The sequence below is a fragment of the Vicugna pacos genome, chromosome 21 (assembly GCF_048564905.1).
Source record: "Vicugna pacos chromosome 21, VicPac4, whole genome shotgun sequence".
Classification (NCBI taxonomy): domain Eukaryota; kingdom Metazoa; phylum Chordata; class Mammalia; order Artiodactyla; family Camelidae; genus Vicugna; species Vicugna pacos.
The window spans coordinates 5034425-5052893 of NC_133007.1; the positions used below are offsets into that span (position 1 = coordinate 5034425).

Genomic DNA, 18469 nt, shown 5'->3' on the forward strand with positions numbered 1-18469 from the left:
GTCTGCTGGCTGACTGTCCGCGGCCGCCTTCCTGCTGCAACAGCAGCAGGGCTGTGACCCACGGTGCACGGCCCGCGAAGCCTGAAGTATTTACTGTCTAACTCTTAACGGCAAGAGTCTGCCAACCTCTGGCCCATGCGGGAGCATCCCAACCTGAGAATGGTAAAAAAAAAAAAAAATTTATATACATATAATAGACGTATATACTCGCACACACGCGTGCTCCCATACTGTTCTCAAGAAAATAACCCAAGGAAGACAGCATTATGAGGAGCTTTCTCTTCACTGCACCTTTTCAGACGTCTTTTATCCCCAGGACCACACTCAGGCCACACCAAGTATAAAGGGTTACAAATATTCAGATTTTATTATAAATAAAACACTGTTCTTTTTTAACATAAAAAATGCCAAGTGTTGCATTTTATTCACCACCCTGGAGAGCAAGACCGCAGAGATTAAGGCAAACAGCTGAAGTGAAGGCACATGGAAAAGGGCCACAGTCGGAATTAAAAGGGAGAACTCCGGGAGCAGCTGCGTGTGCTCCCTGTGACGCCCAGCGTTCTGCAGCGGCCACCCTGTCACTTTCATCACATAAGATACAGGTAACTGGAACTCTACAATAAAATAATGGCTATATTGCAGGAGTGTAATTAAGGTATCGTCTTATAAAGAACTTTTATTTTAAAAATAAAATTCTGTTTAAAAATACACCACACAGATGGAAAAGGAGGAAAGAAGCAACAAGGACAACCGACCGCCCAGGTTCCCCTGTGGCCTAAGACTGATGGGAGTAAACCTGCCCCCCAGGCCAGGCGGAGAACCGCCGGAGCCGTCTACCTTCCGTCCTCTTCCCGCAACCTCCACCAACACGTCTCTGTTAGGATGTGGCCACGTAACAGGAGGAACGAGCTAGGAAACACTGATGTGAACACTTGGCAAGAAAGAGCCCTGCCTCCTGCGACGGTGGAGGAGGCCGGAGAGGAGGCGTGGAGGGCAAGCTCAGGAGGATGCCAAGTCACAACACGGGCGTCAGCTCCGGCAGGCATGAAGGAGACGGGAAGGGGACGAGCTGGGAGGGACCCCCCTCCCGCTCCCACTGCAGCGGGACCCCTGATGCCCTGCAAGCGCTCAGTCAGTACACACCCCCTTAAAAAATGACCCATCTGGCTCCAGCAACTGCCAGAAAGGACACTGCTAGCTCCTTCCTGGCTAGACTCGCCCCAATGGTGAAGATGCCCTTCAGCGAAATTTGCTAACTCCTTCACGCCCTGTCATCCCGGCTCCAGACCAGGCACGGAGAACAGCAGTGTGTGTGGCTGAGGGAGACCAGGGCTGCAACGGCAGACGGGTCGAGGTACCTCTTCAGAGTGGCTGTGTGTGGCGGAAAGGAGGCTGATGCGGACATGCGGCAAACACAAGGCGGAGAGCAGAGCCGCGGGGAACAACCCAACCCGAAGAACCGCAGACGGAAGGGAAGGAGGTACAGACACGTTGTGCCAGTGAAGAAGGGGACAGACAGTGCCATTCTAGAAACAGGACCAAGTATATTTACATAAATTCCTTACTCTATAATCATGATAAACAACAACAAAATTCACACAAAAATATAAATTTGAAATAATTAATAGCACCAGTGTGTCAGATAATAGTTTCTTTCCCCCCCGCTACGCAAAGTACAAAGTTGCATAGTGTTAAAGGCTATATGTGAAACTCAAAGGCGGGCTGCTCGGAGGGAGGGCCTCGTGGCAGGGAACCGTCACGCTGTGACCGTAGAAGGAAACCCCAGAGCTGAGGATCAAAGGTGGAGAAGCCGACTAGGACACGCCACGTGTGGGTCTTCCCTCTGCACTCGGAGGGGAGGCTCAGAGCGGGCTTAAACCACAAAGTGCAGGAACTAGACGGTGTTGGCCGCTGTGTGAAACACTGAGTGCAAGTATTTGCCACCAGGACTCGGCAACGTGTTCTGAGGGATTCTACGAGATGGGAACACCCGGAGAAAACTGAGGGGAAGGGTCAAATGTTTCATCTCTCCCCGACGGAAAGAACAATGAGGATGTGGGACCCCGACAAGACAAGGTGCATCTAAGGTCTACCCCTTTGCTAGAAAAGACTAGGACGAGGAGGCTTTTCTTCTGTTTTGTCAAGATCTCGGGGACCAACTGTTCTCTGCCAGGTAACGACACTAGTTCTGAGACTAATATACTAAAAAAGCTCTAAGAATTCGTTTGACTTTGAAAAAAAAGAACTTTAGTGGTTATCACATCCCTATGTCTTCTGTATAGATTCCATTTACAGGCACAGAAGATGTCTATTGGCGAGCGCAGACCGCCCATCCAGATTTAAATTATCAGCTGCCCAAAGATCTGAAGAAAGCTTATCTTCCTAGTCAATTAGCAACATCTGAGAAGATGTTCAGCCTACTTCTGCAGTCTCGTGTCATCCTGGAGGCTGTCATAAATCATTGCATCCTTACCCGTGGATGGCTCAGTGTCCTATACTCAAAATAGCTCGAACAACTGATGATGGCTCTTGACATTCTAAATGACCAATAATACCTTTGGCACAGGACGTGTATTTCCTTTTGCTTAAAAGGAGGAGGGGTGGGAGATGGAGACGCATTTCCTTTCCCTGCGGACTGGATATACTGGCCATCACAACGCGACTGTTAGTAGCCAAGCTCTTCCTTCATAGAAACGACAGTGCTGAGGCTGAGTTCTGCTGGTATCAGTGGGAGAGGGAGGGCTACCTGCTCAGCCCCGGCGGAGAGCGGCTCCCACGGGGTGCTGAAGCCGCTGGGCAACGATGCAGGAGGCCGCCCAGACGTCCTCGTGCGACGCAGAGGGGAAGTGTGGGGAAGAGGGGGCGCCGTGAGGGGAAGAGACCTTATTAGATAAAACCCTTTGTTCCCGATTCATGCTGTTTAATTTGCTTCTCTTTAAACTTTGTGACTTTTCCTGGTTCAAAAGGACAGTGGTGGAGAGCAGCAGAGAAGTGGGGGTCTGGAAAAAATGTAATCTTTGTGTTAAGGCACTCTGTGGCCTCGCGACGGCTGCCCGGCCGGGGTGGCTGCCCTCCAGCCCGAGCGGAAGCGGCTAGGGCTTCTCGATGGACGGGGTGTTGAAGCAGCCGGAGGGCAGCGTCTTCCTGATGTCCTCCAGGTTGCGGATGTCCTTCAGGATCTCCTCGATGTCTCTGTTGTAGTCCATGATGGCCGCCTCCTGCTTCCTGGCCTCGTCCTCCAGGTTGGACACCTTCCTGTCTAGATCACTGACTTTCATTTCATCTTTGGCTTTGTTCAGGGTGCCTTCGATCTCATTTAGCTTGTTTAGGTCCACTGTGTCCAGCTGCCCTGCAGCGTCAGAGAGGACACGGAAGAGGACAGACGCGTTCAGTACGAATCACATCACCGCACAAGGACCTCCGCCAGCCTCGTTTTAAAAGGAAGCCCAGCACCTGCCACTGCACCCAAGTCGCCCGAGAACCTGACGCCTGCCATACGAGGGCACGGACAACGCAAACCACGTACGACACCGACCTAACACAGCAAGGATGGGTCAGAGCATATGCCGAATACGTGAACATTGGGGCTGGATTTTTTTTCTGAGAAAATGGTTTTTGTGAAATGTTTTCTAAATAGACAGCTATCACGTTCCAGACCTTCAGCCTCACTTGTGGTTTTGAAGGTCAGTTGGTAATGTTTAACACCTTTTTCACATTTATGTATGCAATCTTTGTGCCTTTTTAGTGCCGTCTAAGGAATATAAAAATCTTTGAGCTAGAACCCTGAGCCCTCAGCTCTAGACTGCAGAGAAGCTGGGTTGTTTTGGGGGTCATGTCCTGCTCCTGGGAGTTAGACTTCATTATAGGAGCCCTCCTATGGAAAATGGCCAGGGTTGAAATGCTGAAATAATTTCAGCAAATTTTTAAAGCTTTGCTTTAAAATTAGCAAGAAGAGGTTCTTTTAAGAGGAATTGCTTCTATAGTAAATGAAAGCAGACAGCTAGCTGCCCAGAGACCAGCAGTTTATGCAAACTGTACTTGATTAAATTCTCACAAGACCCTTTCACATCAGTGACTCTCAGATGTTAAGTAATTTGCCCCAAATTTTCAACAGCTTATAGGCAACAAAGATTCCAACTCAAGTCTGACTACCTTTGAAATTCAGCTTTTTCTGCCATAGAAAGCTACCTCTTTTAGCTTACTTTCATTTTAAAATCCATCTGCTGGCATATAATTTCTTATTCTTGACAATTAAGACAGATAAAAAATCACCCCCCCCCCAAAAAACCACTCCCACAAAACACCAGCCAAAGCCAAACATTACAGGCTAGTGCATTGAAACAGAACGCCTCGCCGCAGCCCTACCGGCTGGAGGGCTACGACTTTGCAACTTTGTGACGAAAGCACCCCTGCCCTGTAATGAGGCCCGCTCCCTGTCCACCTGGACTAAACGGACACTTCCATGTGCTTCCATTTCCTTCAAAAAGAAAGCCTCTTCTTTCTTTTGGCAGAAAGACTGTCCCCTCATCAGATTATCTTCTAATCAATGACCCTTTACAGTATTCTTTTATTCTATCATTGAAATCCACTTTAGATCCTTATTTAAAGACATGCTGTCAGCAGGATGAGCTGAGAGTCATCCCTGCTCATTGTATCATAAACCTTGGCTGTAAATGAGCCACCCTGGCTGGCAGCGTATTTCCAAAACTGTATTAAGTCCTTGGACCACAGATTCCAATACTGAGGTCAGATTCTGCGAAGGACCTAGTAAGAACTTACTGAATTATACAATTTAAAGACACAATTCAATTCGTGCAAACCTTTACACAATAATACCTGCTTTTGAGTCAACTGTCTCAGGTCCCAAGAACAGCACAGGGAACTCTGAGACTGCGTGAAACGGCTCTGAGCACTTACCCAGCTGCTCCAGGAGGTCAGTGACAAGGCTGAGGAGGCTGGTGACAGAGCTCTTGGCCTTTCTGGCGTTGACCTCGGCTTCCTGAGCGGCCTGTGAAGCCTGCGCAGGAAAAAAAAGGTTAAGTGATGCAGGTCGTCCTGATGGCACGTTCTTGTCTTCTTGAAATTTCCCCCCAATGAGTAAACAAATCTAATTTTCAGATGCTCCCCCCCGCCTAACTCATGACACCATAATCTCTTACTGTAGGTCTTTTGGGGGGGGTGTCCTCACGTCCAGGACGTCGGGGTTTTACTCATACGACAGTCATGAAGGGGCGGTCACTACGCCTGCACTGACCGTTTTTTTATTTCAAAGACCCGTATCTCCTTTTCTCACTTTCTCACTCAGGCATAGATGGAGGTGTGCATAAAAAAACCCATCAAGCAGAAACAGGTTATTTTTTTAAGGATGTGTATAAAAACTACATTTTAAAACCAAAGCATGACCACCAGGACACTGAGGGACTTGATTATTGGAAATGTCCTGGTCTCAGATAATTTTCATAATTATGTGACATTCTTCTACAGACCCCTCTCCCCCTGCAGCCATACACACACACACACCACACCACACCACACACACACACCAGTAATACAACTTACATTTAACAAATCACCCAAAGGTAAATACATTTGGGAAAATTCCGTGAAAAAACTTGAACAAACACACTTGTGCGTGAGTCACAGGAAACAGCGACGGACGGGAAGTGTCCAAGCATCAGAAAACAGACGCAATCACAAACAGTCCTGGTCATGAGTGAGTAGCTCTGAGCTTCCTACCACAGAGCTGTTGCTCCTAGTTCTCCGGGTCAAGGCAATGCAAAATTTTTGGATAGAAACAATGCGAAGATTTTCAGAAGGAAAAGAAAGCGAGGGGGAAAATCCTTCACATATAAATAATTAACCTCTGTTCAAATCTCAGCCATTCTCCCTGCGCCGTCCCCGGCTGCCTGCGAGTGCTCTAGGAGAGCAGAAAAGGATGCTGCCACAGCCTGCGAGAGCCTCCCTGTCCATCCTAACCTGCTGCCTGCAGCCTCCTCTTCCAGGAACAACTGGGAGCCTTCACTCTTTCCATTAAAAAAACAAAACAGGTTACAGACTCCAACAACACTGGTGCAACGGTGGCCTTTCAGGACTGATAGTAAGTGGGACAGTACGTGGGGGTGCTCTGTGCTCCGCAGAAGTTACTTACCTTTTGGTACAAAAGACAGATCTTCTTTCTACCCTTGGAATTCAATCCATACCCTTTCCTGAGGCTCACAGAGAATATATATCTTTTCCCTTCTTTCAATAGGCTCTAAATCTAATGTTTCTAAAACGGTATTAAACAATAAAATCAAGAGACCCTCAGCACATATGAAAAAAACACATTTTTACTAGATGGGAATTTCCACTTGAGCCTTATCTTGCTACAGAAAATTATGACAATTCAAAACCAAAAAACCCCCCAAAATACCTAATAAAATAAGGGATTTGCACATCACTGCCCTTGGGACTTCTTCACCTAGATTCACAGGCTTAGTGTATCTTCTCTCCATCCCAAATGACCTACAGTGAAGGGCATGGTTTTTAGCAGGAGTGGAAGAGGGGGGGGGTCCCTTCCTTGCACTGAAAATGCACAAACAGGGTCATGTCTGTCGTTACAGCGACTGCAATCAGGATGAACTGGAAAGGAATATTTCCACTGTGACCCCATCAAAGTCTTTCAAAAGTAAAATATAGATTAAACAGAAGAATGGACTCCAGTCCTTTGCTGGGCATGCGTTCACAGCCAATTTTGTTATATATACACATCATCGAAAAAGGTGAAAAATTAAATTAGATGTAAGCTTGGTATGTTTTGTCATCTTCAAAAACGTCCTTTTACACAAGAAACTGGCCTTTGCCTTTAGGGAGCAAGTTGCTGGGGAGAACAGGAGGAGGAAGGAAACTCACTTTTCTTTCCTTCCTTGTTCCTTTATGATTTCATACCATCTATGAATTACCCATTCAAAAATATAAATACATACTTTTAAATGTCCTAAAACCTCAAATGTGTAAAACAACGCTTTGCTTTTAGCTGAGAGTAGCTTTGGGAAGGAACTATTGTGCAACAGCCTGGCGGAAGATCCAAATTCTCTGTCTTCTATGTAAGTTACTAACCCAGTTCTTGACCAGAAAACACAATGAAAAGCAGAAGTCACTATGAAGGGGACTCTTCTCAGCAAGTGAGGGATCTTCACTATTGAACAGCCTTTACCTTCTGCCCATTAGCACATGTGCCAGAACCACTTACCATCCCCGCCATCATCATATCCTGGTCAGCATCATCTTGTTTTCTCTTCAGCTCCTTTTCTGCTTCCTGCAGTTGTTTCAGCATATTATTCACCTCGTTATCCAGATCTGTAACTTCTGCAAAAGTCCTTTCAGCTTCTGCCTTGGTGCTGGTGGCGTTCTAAGCACAAAATAAACACGTGCTAATGAAAAGAAGCTTTCCTGGGGGGAGGGCATAGCTCAGTGGTAGAGTGTGTGCTTAGCCTGCATGAGGTCCTGGGTTCAATCCCCAGTACCGCCATTAAAAAATTAATAAATAACCTAATTATCCCCACCAAAAATTTAAAAAACAAAACAAAAAAAAAGAGTAAAAACTAAGGATAAAAACGGGGAAAAAGTTATTAAAAAGCTTTTTTTTCCTTTTTCTAAAGTATGCTGCTACTCCTTTAATAATCTGAAAATGGATCAAAGATACGATCCAGAAAGACCAGGACAGTACTTTGTACGATATGTTGACTTATCATTCATTTGGGCTACAAGTAATAGTAATAAAAAATAACATTACCACCAAACATAATAACATTTCATATTTTACAAAGCACTTCCACTTGTGTCACCGAGCTGCAACATTTTAAAATGGTATGTACTTTCCATCACAAGATACTGATTCGACTTTTTCACTTGGATACATTTTCTATTCAAAGCTAGTCCTTATTCTACCTGGCAGTTCATCCCAATGTACAGAAAGACCATAATCCTGAAACATGATCTATTTTATAAAATACAATTAATCCAAGAACCAACTGTTCTAAAGAAACTGAAAAATGTGTGATTCTTACACACTTAATTTGAAAATCAGCTCTGATCTCGCCTTTAAATAAAACAAACAGACTGATCTCTAAGTAAGAGAAAGCCCGCCGAAAGAAATGATTCCGTAAGAGGAGCAGGAAGCATCCCAGCACTGGGGGCTGCGAGAACCCTAGATAGGAGGGGCTTACACACGGCACCGGGCTTGGAAGGAGGGGCCTGAGGACCGTCCTGACTTCGCACTCGGCGTCTTGAGGAACTGTATTTGCTTAGAAAGAGTCTGATTCGTGTGTGTGTGTGCAGGAGGGGGTTCTATGGGTCCCTGAAGCCACCCCGGCTCCTCACAACGCGTAATCCTGCCACTGAGACGTCGTAGAAGTTTGAGAGTAAAGGACCCTCTGATTGATTCTCCCTCCACAATCAGTGTGGTTACCTGCTCTAAGGAAAAAATGAACGAACGACAAGGATGGTGTGATGCAACTTCACTGGAGTCAAGGAAGAAACTTGCAAGAGCTTCTGGGGGGCTGGAAAGAAACTGGAAAATGACTAGAGAAGCACACGTGCCAACGCTCTGCCCCGGAAGAGAGGGGTCCGCACACCTTCTGGACGAGGCTGGCGATCCTCTCCGCCTCATGGGCCTTGTTCCTGGCCTCGGTGGCGTCTGCGGCGGCGTTGCCCAGCGCCTGCTGGGCTTCCCTCGTCTTCTCGTTGGCTTCGACGATGGTCTGGTTGATGGCGGGGATCCTCCTCAGTGCCTCCTCTGCAGCAGTCTTGTTATCGTTTACTCGCCTGTCGAAATCTAAAGCAAGTTCAAGGGCTGCATTCGAACTGAGCTTTCAACAAGCCAAAGGGGGAGCTTTCAGGGAGCTGCCACTGGGTTTTTCTATTTTATGAACAATGAAAGCTGGGGGGAAAGGATGAAAAACAGCATGCACTGAAATCCTAGGAGAACAAAGCACACAGAGCTACGTGGGAGATTCATATGAACGAACGCCTGTTTCTGGAAGGCAAATTCTCACTTGAAAAACTGACTTCCGTGCAGGGCGCTGAGGAAGCCATAGGCTCCACCTCACCCCATGTGGAAAGCTGAAGCTCACTTCATGTTTACTACGTGTTAGGTACCAGCCTTATGTGCTTGCGATGCTGGCACCCTGTCACTTCCACATGTGAGAAAACTGAGGATTAAAGAGGTAGATAATTTTTCCAAGGATTCATAGTAAGTAAGAGGGGGATAAGGGATTCTAACCCAAACCCATGGACTCAGAATCCATACATTCAACCATTATCCTGTAAAGCTTCTGTGTTTACAGCACCTACGTTTATTAGAGGCAAGGCCAAGGCTGCACAGTGAATTGAGCACATTTCTTTTTTAATCTTGGGTGAGGAAAGAAAACACAAAGATTGAGATGCAACTGGCAGAGAAAATTAAAGATAATCTCCACTTAACGCCATTAAGTCAGTTAAAGGCATTTTGGTTACAAGAGTGATCCTAACATAAGAAAAATGTCCCTTTTGGTGGTGGTGGGGGTTCCATACTGAGAGATAGGGGTAAAATGACATGAGCTCTGGGATTTTTCTTTGAAATACTTTAGCATAAAAAAAATTAGGGTAGGTGCTGGGGGATGGAATTAATACAGTAAGAATATTAACTGCTGATCTGCATGATGGGTATATAGGATTTATTATACTATTGTCTTTCATGTTGTGTATGTTCAGACAGTCTCATAGTAAAAATGTTTCACAGAAGAGAGAAAACCACCCTAGTGGAGGACGCACGTACCAACCCCCTCGTTACCTGGCCCCCTCATACCTTTCAGGTTGTTGAGAATGTCATTGGCTTCTTGTAAGGTATTTCGTCCCTTTTTAGCAGCTTCCTCTGCAAGAGCCTTGGCCGCATCCGCTCGGGCCAGGAGTTGGTCGGCCGTCTGCAAACACGCGACAGATCAGAGGGCGAACCCTCCAAGGTAAACCCCTCCTCTCTCCTAGCAGACCAGGCACCTCCAAGCTGCCGACCACCCCGAGCCCAGCCAGCACTGGCAGCGGGGGGCCCTCCTGGAATACTCCGTGCTTCGCTGCTTCTCCGGCTGTGGTAACACTGCAGACACAGCTTACAGCTGGACGCTTTCCATTCTCGCCTCAAGAAATGAAGCCACTTGCCAAGCAAACCAACCTGCTGTTCAGTCTTTCCTTTCTCCAGAAGGTTCTTTACTTCAAATTCCTTCCCTCTCATGTCCTCTCTGAGGTCCTCATAATCTTTTAACTTCTGGTCAATCAGACGATCCAGATCCTCAGCTTCCTTCTTTATTTTATTTGCCTCATTCTGTGAAAAGCAAGTAAAATCATGACATTTCAGGCAAAGCAACTAAACTGATGAAAAGGCAGGCTTCGTATAACTCTGTAATACTTAGTAGGTACTTTAAAAAGAAGGGCACAGATTGAGATATTATGGCCCTTTTATAAAAAATGGAGGCATACTTTACACACAGTGAAATCATAACACTCAGTTTGATGAGTTTTCACAAACGTATTCACCTGTGTAACCAACACTCCAATCAAGAGACAGCATATTTCCACCCAGGAAATTCCCTTGTATCTTTTTCCAGTCAGTTTCCACACCCACCTTTCCGACAACGCAGCTGCCACTGGGCTGGTTTTTATCACCACGGATTAGGTTGCCTATTGTCAAATTCCAAATATGTGGAATCGTAACAGTATGAACATGTCTGGAGACCTAAACCTTTACAGTAAAAACCAAGCCAGCACCTCAGACGTAAGAAGTGATACATTTTTAAACTGAATGTAAAAAGTACACGATTTATAGAGAACCCGGTAGGAAGAGTCACGATTAAAGTGCAGATGAAATTAACTACTACCAGTCCCCAAGTATTTCACTTGCCCCAAAGCTTCCTGATACAGTTCTTTCATTTAAGAGATTCTCCTTTCTTTCGTTCTTGTTCAAAACCAGATAGTGCCTGGGAGTAACGAACTGGGTGTACTGTGCTTTAATTTAAATATATTATAATCTGAATTTATATTCAAGATTTAGGAGTGATGATTCATATCACTAAAGGAGACATTACTATTTAATGTTTATTTTATTTAAAATTTTATTTTTTTTTTAATATATTTTGATTGAAGTATAGACAGTTTACAATGTCGTGTCGATTTCTGGGGCACAGCACAGGGCTTCAGTCATATAGGAGCAGACATATATTCATTTTCATATTCTTTTTAACTACACGTTACTACAAGTTATTGAATGTGGTTCCTGTGCAGTATGAACTTGCTGTTTATCGGATTTTGTCAGAATCCTCCTGCATTTTGAAACGAGAGACCCTCTGCCAGAGAGCAGGTGCTCTGTGAGACTCAGTGGGTCTGCAGATATAATTCTTGGTGTATTTGCGGGTGAGGGCGAGCTGCGCGTCTCTCTGCTCCACGATCTTGGCTCCTGTTCTCTCTTTAATGTTTATAATTACAGGACTTTTCTTTCCAACTTCAACAGGTTCAATTAACATGTCTAAACTAGAACTCAACTTTACCGTGAGTCACTCAGAGGACTGAGGAGGTGACAGAAGGGCCCCTGCCCAGACTGAGGGGTGCGGTGGGGAGAGGGAGGGGCCGTGGGCGGGGGCGCAGTGGCCACCAGCGCCTGCACACACGGGCCGTCAGCCCCGTACCTCCAGTGCTTCCGAGTCCACGGCACTCAGCTGCGCGACGCTGGCGTAGATCTCCACGGCTTTATCCCCAGCCTTCTTGGCCTCCTCGTGTACTCGGGCAGCTTGCTTCTCCAGATCCTGAGAGATGTTCTTTGCTTGTTCATACCTAAGGAACAACAGATGTGATTTAATGAAAACCTTAGTTGCTTTTAGCATCTTAATGTTAACCACATTCATTCTAGTTTAAGTCACTGTGACAGTATTTCCAAAATCTCAAAGAAATGCTATATTAAAATGTTATTATTCAATATCAATATAGCTTAAATTTATATTTCATCTCATCACTTCTATTTATAGCGTATGGTTTACCACATGCTTTCTTATTTCGGAGACCTTTTAAATATTTGTAACTCAAGTATATTTTCTCTACTGACTCTAGGACATTTTTTTTCCTTTTTTCCTTTATGCAGAATTTTAAGCATCATGGCAAGTCTTGTTACCATTCTCTGCTGATGGAGTAACCATATCAAATAAAACCTCTGCGGCTCTGCATCCCTTGTTCTAATTACTGCATCATTTCAAAAGCATGACTAACAAAGAAATCTTACTGCATGGCCTGAATTCACCGGCATTTAATTTTTCGTTGAACCGGTATTACTGACGAGAACAACGGAAGGGCTATAAGCTACTTTTAAATTACACTCACTTTCTATTAAGCTCTTCAATCTCAAATGCTGTTTGATTTTCTCCTGCCAGCGTCCTCAAAAGCAGATTATATGCCTCAGTGGATGTATCATTAGCTGTCATTGCCACCCGTACAATGTCATCAGCTTCTTGTTTATGGCTGCATAACATAAAAGGAAACACAGACCATGGAACAGAGAAAGCAGTGGAATTCAGGTGACGCTTACCTTATTACACACGTGTACTAATGTGGGCAGAGTTCTGCAAGTATTGGAACATCCTGTGAATTTGGAATTTTGCAATCGTTGAAACTGAGGCTGAGTTTTTAAATAGCATTCTGTAAGCTGAGAATGGTATTTTCCAAGAAAATTAATGGCACAACATTTATAAGGAACAAATGTTTGTATTTCTTCAAAAATTACTTTTAAATATAATTAAGAGTAACTTACGTATAAAACTGTGTATGCTAGCAAGAACTTATTTCTCTCAGACACAAATCCAGACCTCAGCTTTTAATCGCTACTCTGGTTCAGTTACTACCTAGTCTTGAAACAGCTCTGACTACTCAGATTTCTCACATGGAACCAAACTGCTGGCCAGGAAGAGCAACTTAACACCAAATGGCAAAGAACATGCCAACAGGGCTCCAGACAAATCGTGCACTTCAGCTAAGTCACCGCTAACGTTTTTGTTTCAGTTCTAAAATTTCGTGTTACATTGGCACACTGCAATATGTGGCCGTTCTTTTTGGCATGATAAATGTTCCTTCAAAATTCATGTATTAAGTACACCGCTATTAATTTATCTCCAAGACCTAATTTTCTTGGGAGCTTTCTGTAATGTTTTCAGCTGTCTTCTGCTAATCAGAAGCTCCAGCTATGCAAACATGAATAATCTATAAACTAAATTACAACAGCTCACACACTCAGATTTACAAAGAACAGAAGGAAAGCACACGTTAAAGCAAGAAGCCAACGTAACTGCTCGGACACTGAGGCTAAAATTCTAACATCAAGTTTACTTAAGCACCCCAGATCCATGAGGTCTACCAGCTGCTCTGCAGTCCAGCCAGTAAACATTTATTGAGTACTAACTGTACGCCAGACATTGTCTTAAGCACTGGGACTTCAGCAGTGAATAAAACATACAAAAAAGCCTGCCTTCATGGACCCTACATTTTAACAACTTGTTTTTTAAAAAAAAAATTCTCTACCTTGATGACCCCTACAATCTAAAGTCTTCTCAAGAAATACCTTACATCTGATCAGGAATGAAGCAATCTGTTTCTTTTGCTGATTTTCAAAATGTACTATGGGTTATTCAGTGTGTTCTGTTGAAACTTAAAAATTAAACATTAAAAATCTAAAACTTAAAAATAATCATAACTGAATTCTACTGAGCTTCTTTATTGTCTACTAATTTTAAGGTTTCAAAATTAAAAACCTAAGTGTTATGGTTTTCCTTAGATGCGCAAACGAAATTTTCCTCCAAACCATCATATTCTAACATTCAAAGTAAATGTTCTAATTTCAAAGCAAAGGGAAGAAAACAGTACCAGGTAGCTGATTACATTTCAGGAAAAAAAGAGCAAACTTTGCAAAAGTGGCTTCTGTCCAAAGTGTCTTGGGTACAGGAAGGGACAACAGGTGTGTATACACTGTAATGACAGCCATAACTCAACCGTTAAACCGGAATCTGGAGGTTACCGTTCAGCAAGCTTCCGCGCTTCCTCTGCCAGGAGGGTCATGTTGTTTGGGTCCCCGGTGGACTCTGGCTGAGTGATCGACTAAAGAGGAAATAAACAAAGCACTAATCTCAAAGGAATGAAACACTTGAATGAAGCAAGTGCCAAAACTGAGTTTTTATTAGGGTTATTTAGCGAAAAAAAATTAAAAAGCCTCCTCTTAATTTCAGAGTTCTTTACTTAATTATCAGCATCCTTGATTGCAGATTATTATTTCTATTTCCAGCAAAGAATAAAGGAAGCTTAAGTTGCCTGGTGCCACAGAAGGAACAAGGCTAGAGAAGGGACCCAGATATCCGCTGGTTTTAATCCAGTTCCTGATTAACTATTTCGGGGCAACTATGAGCAATGTGGCTTTCTTGTTCCATGTTTAGAGACAAATACAAAGACAAAAGGAGTCAACTGAGCTGAAGAAGCACTCCACTGCCAGGAACAGACTTGCTACAAATTACCAGGGGGCCCCCTCCCCTGCCACCACAATCACTCACCACGTTGGCAATGGCAATCTTTGCTTTCTCAAGTTCTCTGGACGCGATTTCAATCAACTGCTCTGTGCTTTCTACCCGGGAACGTGCTTGTTCCGCCAAGTTTCCAGTCTCTTCAATGGTATTCCGGATATTCTGTAAACGGCTAATTTGGCTGGATAAGGTGTTATTCACTCTCTGAAGGCGATCCATCAAATTTTGGTCTACATCTGCAATAGTAGTGCAGAAGAAAGTCCATAAATGATCTGAAGCGGGGGAATATATCATCTCACATGAACTCTGAGGCACTACTTGTCTTTACCATTTCAGACACAGCACCTTTCTGACAAGTCTTCCCCAAGCCCGCTGGCAGAGCTGGTCTGTCTCCACTGCTCCCAGGAGCACCTCTGTGGTTACAGTCAACCCAGGGTCTCCAACCGTACTTAACTGGAGACTAACATACTGTCTCTCCCACTTGACCATGTGTTCCTCTTTCTTACTCATCACTGTACCCCTAGTCTTACACAGTGACCAGCAAAGAGAAGACACTCAAAAAAACGTCTGATGAAGGAAAGACTTTGATATGCCAGCATATGCAAGATTTAATCATCAAAATACAATGTTATTAAAAGCACCACTAGTCCTGAGAGATAGACATTTTTGTCACTAGGAAAAAAAATAGGTTCAAAACAAATGTTGACAGATGGCACATTACATTCATGTTGTATTTTAAACAAGATAGACTCTCGCTGCCACTCCCTACCCCCCTGGCACCTCCATGTAATTTCTTTCAAATTGATTTCTGCTTTTGAATAGTTCTTCAAATTATTCTTTATTAATTACGCCCATTCAACTTACAGCTCATGCCTCGGTCCTAATAAATCAAAAGATAAATATAAAGCCCATGCAAATATAATTATGACATTAAAATTTTCATGTGTCATAAAGTTATATTAATGTACAAAAGACCATTAAGTCAGTTCTATTCAAATTTGAACAGTTCTAATTTCAACATGATGCTCAGGGTTGGCGTCCAAATTTCCCAAAGAATGTAAAAGAGATGGAAGGTCAAACTTAAGATCAATAAGGATGAATACACGTTTGGGAAAAGCAGGGCCACGTGCAAAGTTGGTGGACTGAAAAATTCTCACCTAACTGTATAAAATGGCCCTGCTCAGATGATTATTTAAACAATTCTTTGATAATCTAAGGATTTTTAAAGAAAATACAAAACATAAAAACAAGTTGAAATCATAGAAAATCACTTAGAATTAGGAAGCATGAGTAGCCAATGATGTTACAGAAGCCCCTTCCCTTCGGACCGTCAGGAAGGTACCAGACAGCGATCCCTCTGGCCAGTTCTTTAGAGAAACAACAGTATCCTGAAAGGGGAAGGGATAACCTAAGTGGGACCCTTCAAAGCCTCTAATTCCAAGTGTCTCACTGCAAGACCCAACTGCACCATATCATCTCCTTTCAAGACTGCAGAACAAACAGTTTAAACCAACTTAAACTACAAATGAAGACTGAACAGAAAAATCTTAATGAAGATATCTGGACTCTTGGCTAGTCTGAACCTAAGTAGGAAGAGTCAGTCAGGAGCTCCATGAATCAGGTCTTAGTGGGAAGGTATCTCAACCCCAGTCTCACTGTGGAGCTCCCCAAGCTGTCAGAAGCAGCAGCCCATCATGCACCCCACCTTTCAGGTGGCTCGGGGGAGGTACGGTGGCCAGGGCTTCTGTCAGAGCTTCCGTCCAACAGAGTCACCTGCTTGGGGAGAGGAAAGAGCTTGGGGAGCTCGGAGTAGCCGGGGCTGCACTGATGTGTGAGCCTGGAGGAGTGGTTCCCTTTCTCGCCCCCGACTATGCCCAGGTGCGATGGTGCTGGCGCCAGAGCCGCATGCCAAACCCCGCCTCTCAGGTGAGCTGATCGGCACTGAAGAATGATAAACTCACGTTCAATTCTTCAACGGATATGGCGGGACAGATGTGAATTTGTTGTTACAAGAGACTACATTAATGGAAAAATGTGTGTCCAAGTTTGTGGCTGAAAATGAACATCCTAAAAAAAATCCTACCACTGTTTATATAGAACAAGAAATATTTAAATTCTTATAAATCTATTTTAAGACTTAAAATGTAACCACCACCAAAGCCAAAAATATAAGTGTTTGACCTCTTTTCATTTTTCAGTTTTTAAAAAGCTACCTCATAGAACAATTTCTGGACTCACCTATAAAGATTAAACAAACTGGCCCAAACCAGATACACCGAGTCACTTCCCTCTCCACTTCCCTAATTTTACAAAATCGGAATTCTGTATATCAGGGATATTTTACAACAAGAAACAAGCGACACATTACGTTTTGCTGACCTGTACTCTGACAAGAGGACTTCTCTAACTCCACATGGAGAGACAGTCACACACTTAACAGGGAAGTTGATCACTGCAGGCCCGGGTGTATTAATGTTAACGCAAATGTACTGAGTATCTGGTGAGCACCTGTATCTCGATGATGGGAAACCCCAAAACAAAGATGACCGTGGCCCCGCAGTGAGCACTCTGATAGGAGTCACCTTTTCCTTACTGCTGTTCAGCACAACGCCTGGCATGCTACAGGCGCACAGTAATGCAGAAAAGGGCTTGTCCAAATTTAGAAAAGAAGCTGAATTCAGAGAGTAAGAAATAAAAAATAAAATTTTACAGCCATTTAAAAATCAAACAAATCACTTAAAATAACATTTTTAATTTTCAAAGTTTAAAAAACAGTTAATTTTAAAGTCAGTGTTTTAAAATAGTTTCCTAAATCTAAAGACCACCCTTTTTCTGCTGACTTTCAGTCCCATAAGATAAAAGTACAGAAGACTAATCCATCTAATTGCAAGGACATTAAATATGTGTATAAAGTATAACGTATATACTTTCATATGTTATTAGCACATTTGTTCACTAATTAAACAGAGAATATCATAAGCAGATGCTAATTTCTAATATTTACTTTCATAAATACTATTACATATTTCATAGCTAGCTGTTCAATCAGTGCTTGAAGACCACAATTTTTCCTTAAGAGTCCTTTCTAAGGAAATAAAGCAGTGCGTTAAGATACATGCTCACTCACCAGAATGACCAAAAATCAACGTTCAAACTTTTTGCTTAAAATAATGCACATCCAAAACACATACTTTAAATGGCTTTTTAAAAACTATTTTAAAACACTTGGTAATGGAATGGATTTATAAAATGCTTGGAATTTTAACATCTTATAGTTTCTGGCATGTCAAGAGAATCATTTATGCTTAGTATATCTTAAAACATTTTAAGTTGACAGGCTCTTTTTTACATGTTTAAAAAAATAATTCATATTCTAAACATAGTTTAAAAATTGAGAAATAATTTTATAAAGCCATCTTGAGTCACCCTGAATCAGGAGCCACATCTGAAGATGGACTGTCTCACAGAAACTACCCACTTGTTTAATCATGTGTACCTTTGACATCCTGGGCCTCACGAAGAAGGTCCGTAACCTCTCTCTCTGCTTCCTTTAGTCTGTCCTCGAAGGCTTGATCTGTCACCATCTCATCCCCAGTTCCCAGGTTTGCAATGAGATTCTCTAGCTCCTGGAGTTTTGCTCGGTGATCAGCGACCTAAACATGATGAAGGAAGAAAAGGGAAAGGTAGGAGGCAGGAACATCCCTGAGGAGCACGACAGCACCGCCTACAGCAATCACAACCACAGGCGCCCTCCACAGACACGGAGGTCTGCACACTCCTGCTGCGTCTGCTTCCAATCAGATAATGTGGGTAGTTTTTCCTCATAGAGTTCTCTGGCTTCAGAAGAAAAACTCTCAGGCTGATTCCTCTGACTTTAAACTCTACATGCCGCTAATTCTCCAGTCTTGCCC

At 43.5% G+C, this 18469-nt stretch overlaps 1 protein-coding gene across 1 annotated transcript in view; it reads right to left on the reverse strand.

Moving 5' to 3' along the window:
• Nucleotides 1-341: 341 nt before the first annotated feature.
• The window catches only part of LAMC1 (laminin subunit gamma 1), a 119026-nt gene continuing 100898 nt past the window's right edge, over nt 342-18469 (reverse strand). Inside the window, exons 18-28 of the mRNA XM_006211776.2 lie at nt 18055-18211; nt 14589-14794; nt 14063-14142; nt 12379-12516; nt 11694-11838; nt 10187-10336; nt 9827-9941; nt 8616-8815; nt 7232-7390; nt 4918-5017; nt 342-3349 (exon numbers count right to left, since the gene is read on the reverse strand). Coding sequence (XP_006211838.2) covers nt 3093-3349; nt 4918-5017; nt 7232-7390; nt 8616-8815; nt 9827-9941; nt 10187-10336; nt 11694-11838; nt 12379-12516; nt 14063-14142; nt 14589-14794; nt 18055-18211 — 1707 coding nt within the window. The 3' untranslated portion in view covers nt 342-3092. The remainder of the gene's footprint in view (nt 3350-4917; nt 5018-7231; nt 7391-8615; nt 8816-9826; nt 9942-10186; nt 10337-11693; nt 11839-12378; nt 12517-14062; nt 14143-14588; nt 14795-18054; nt 18212-18469) is intronic.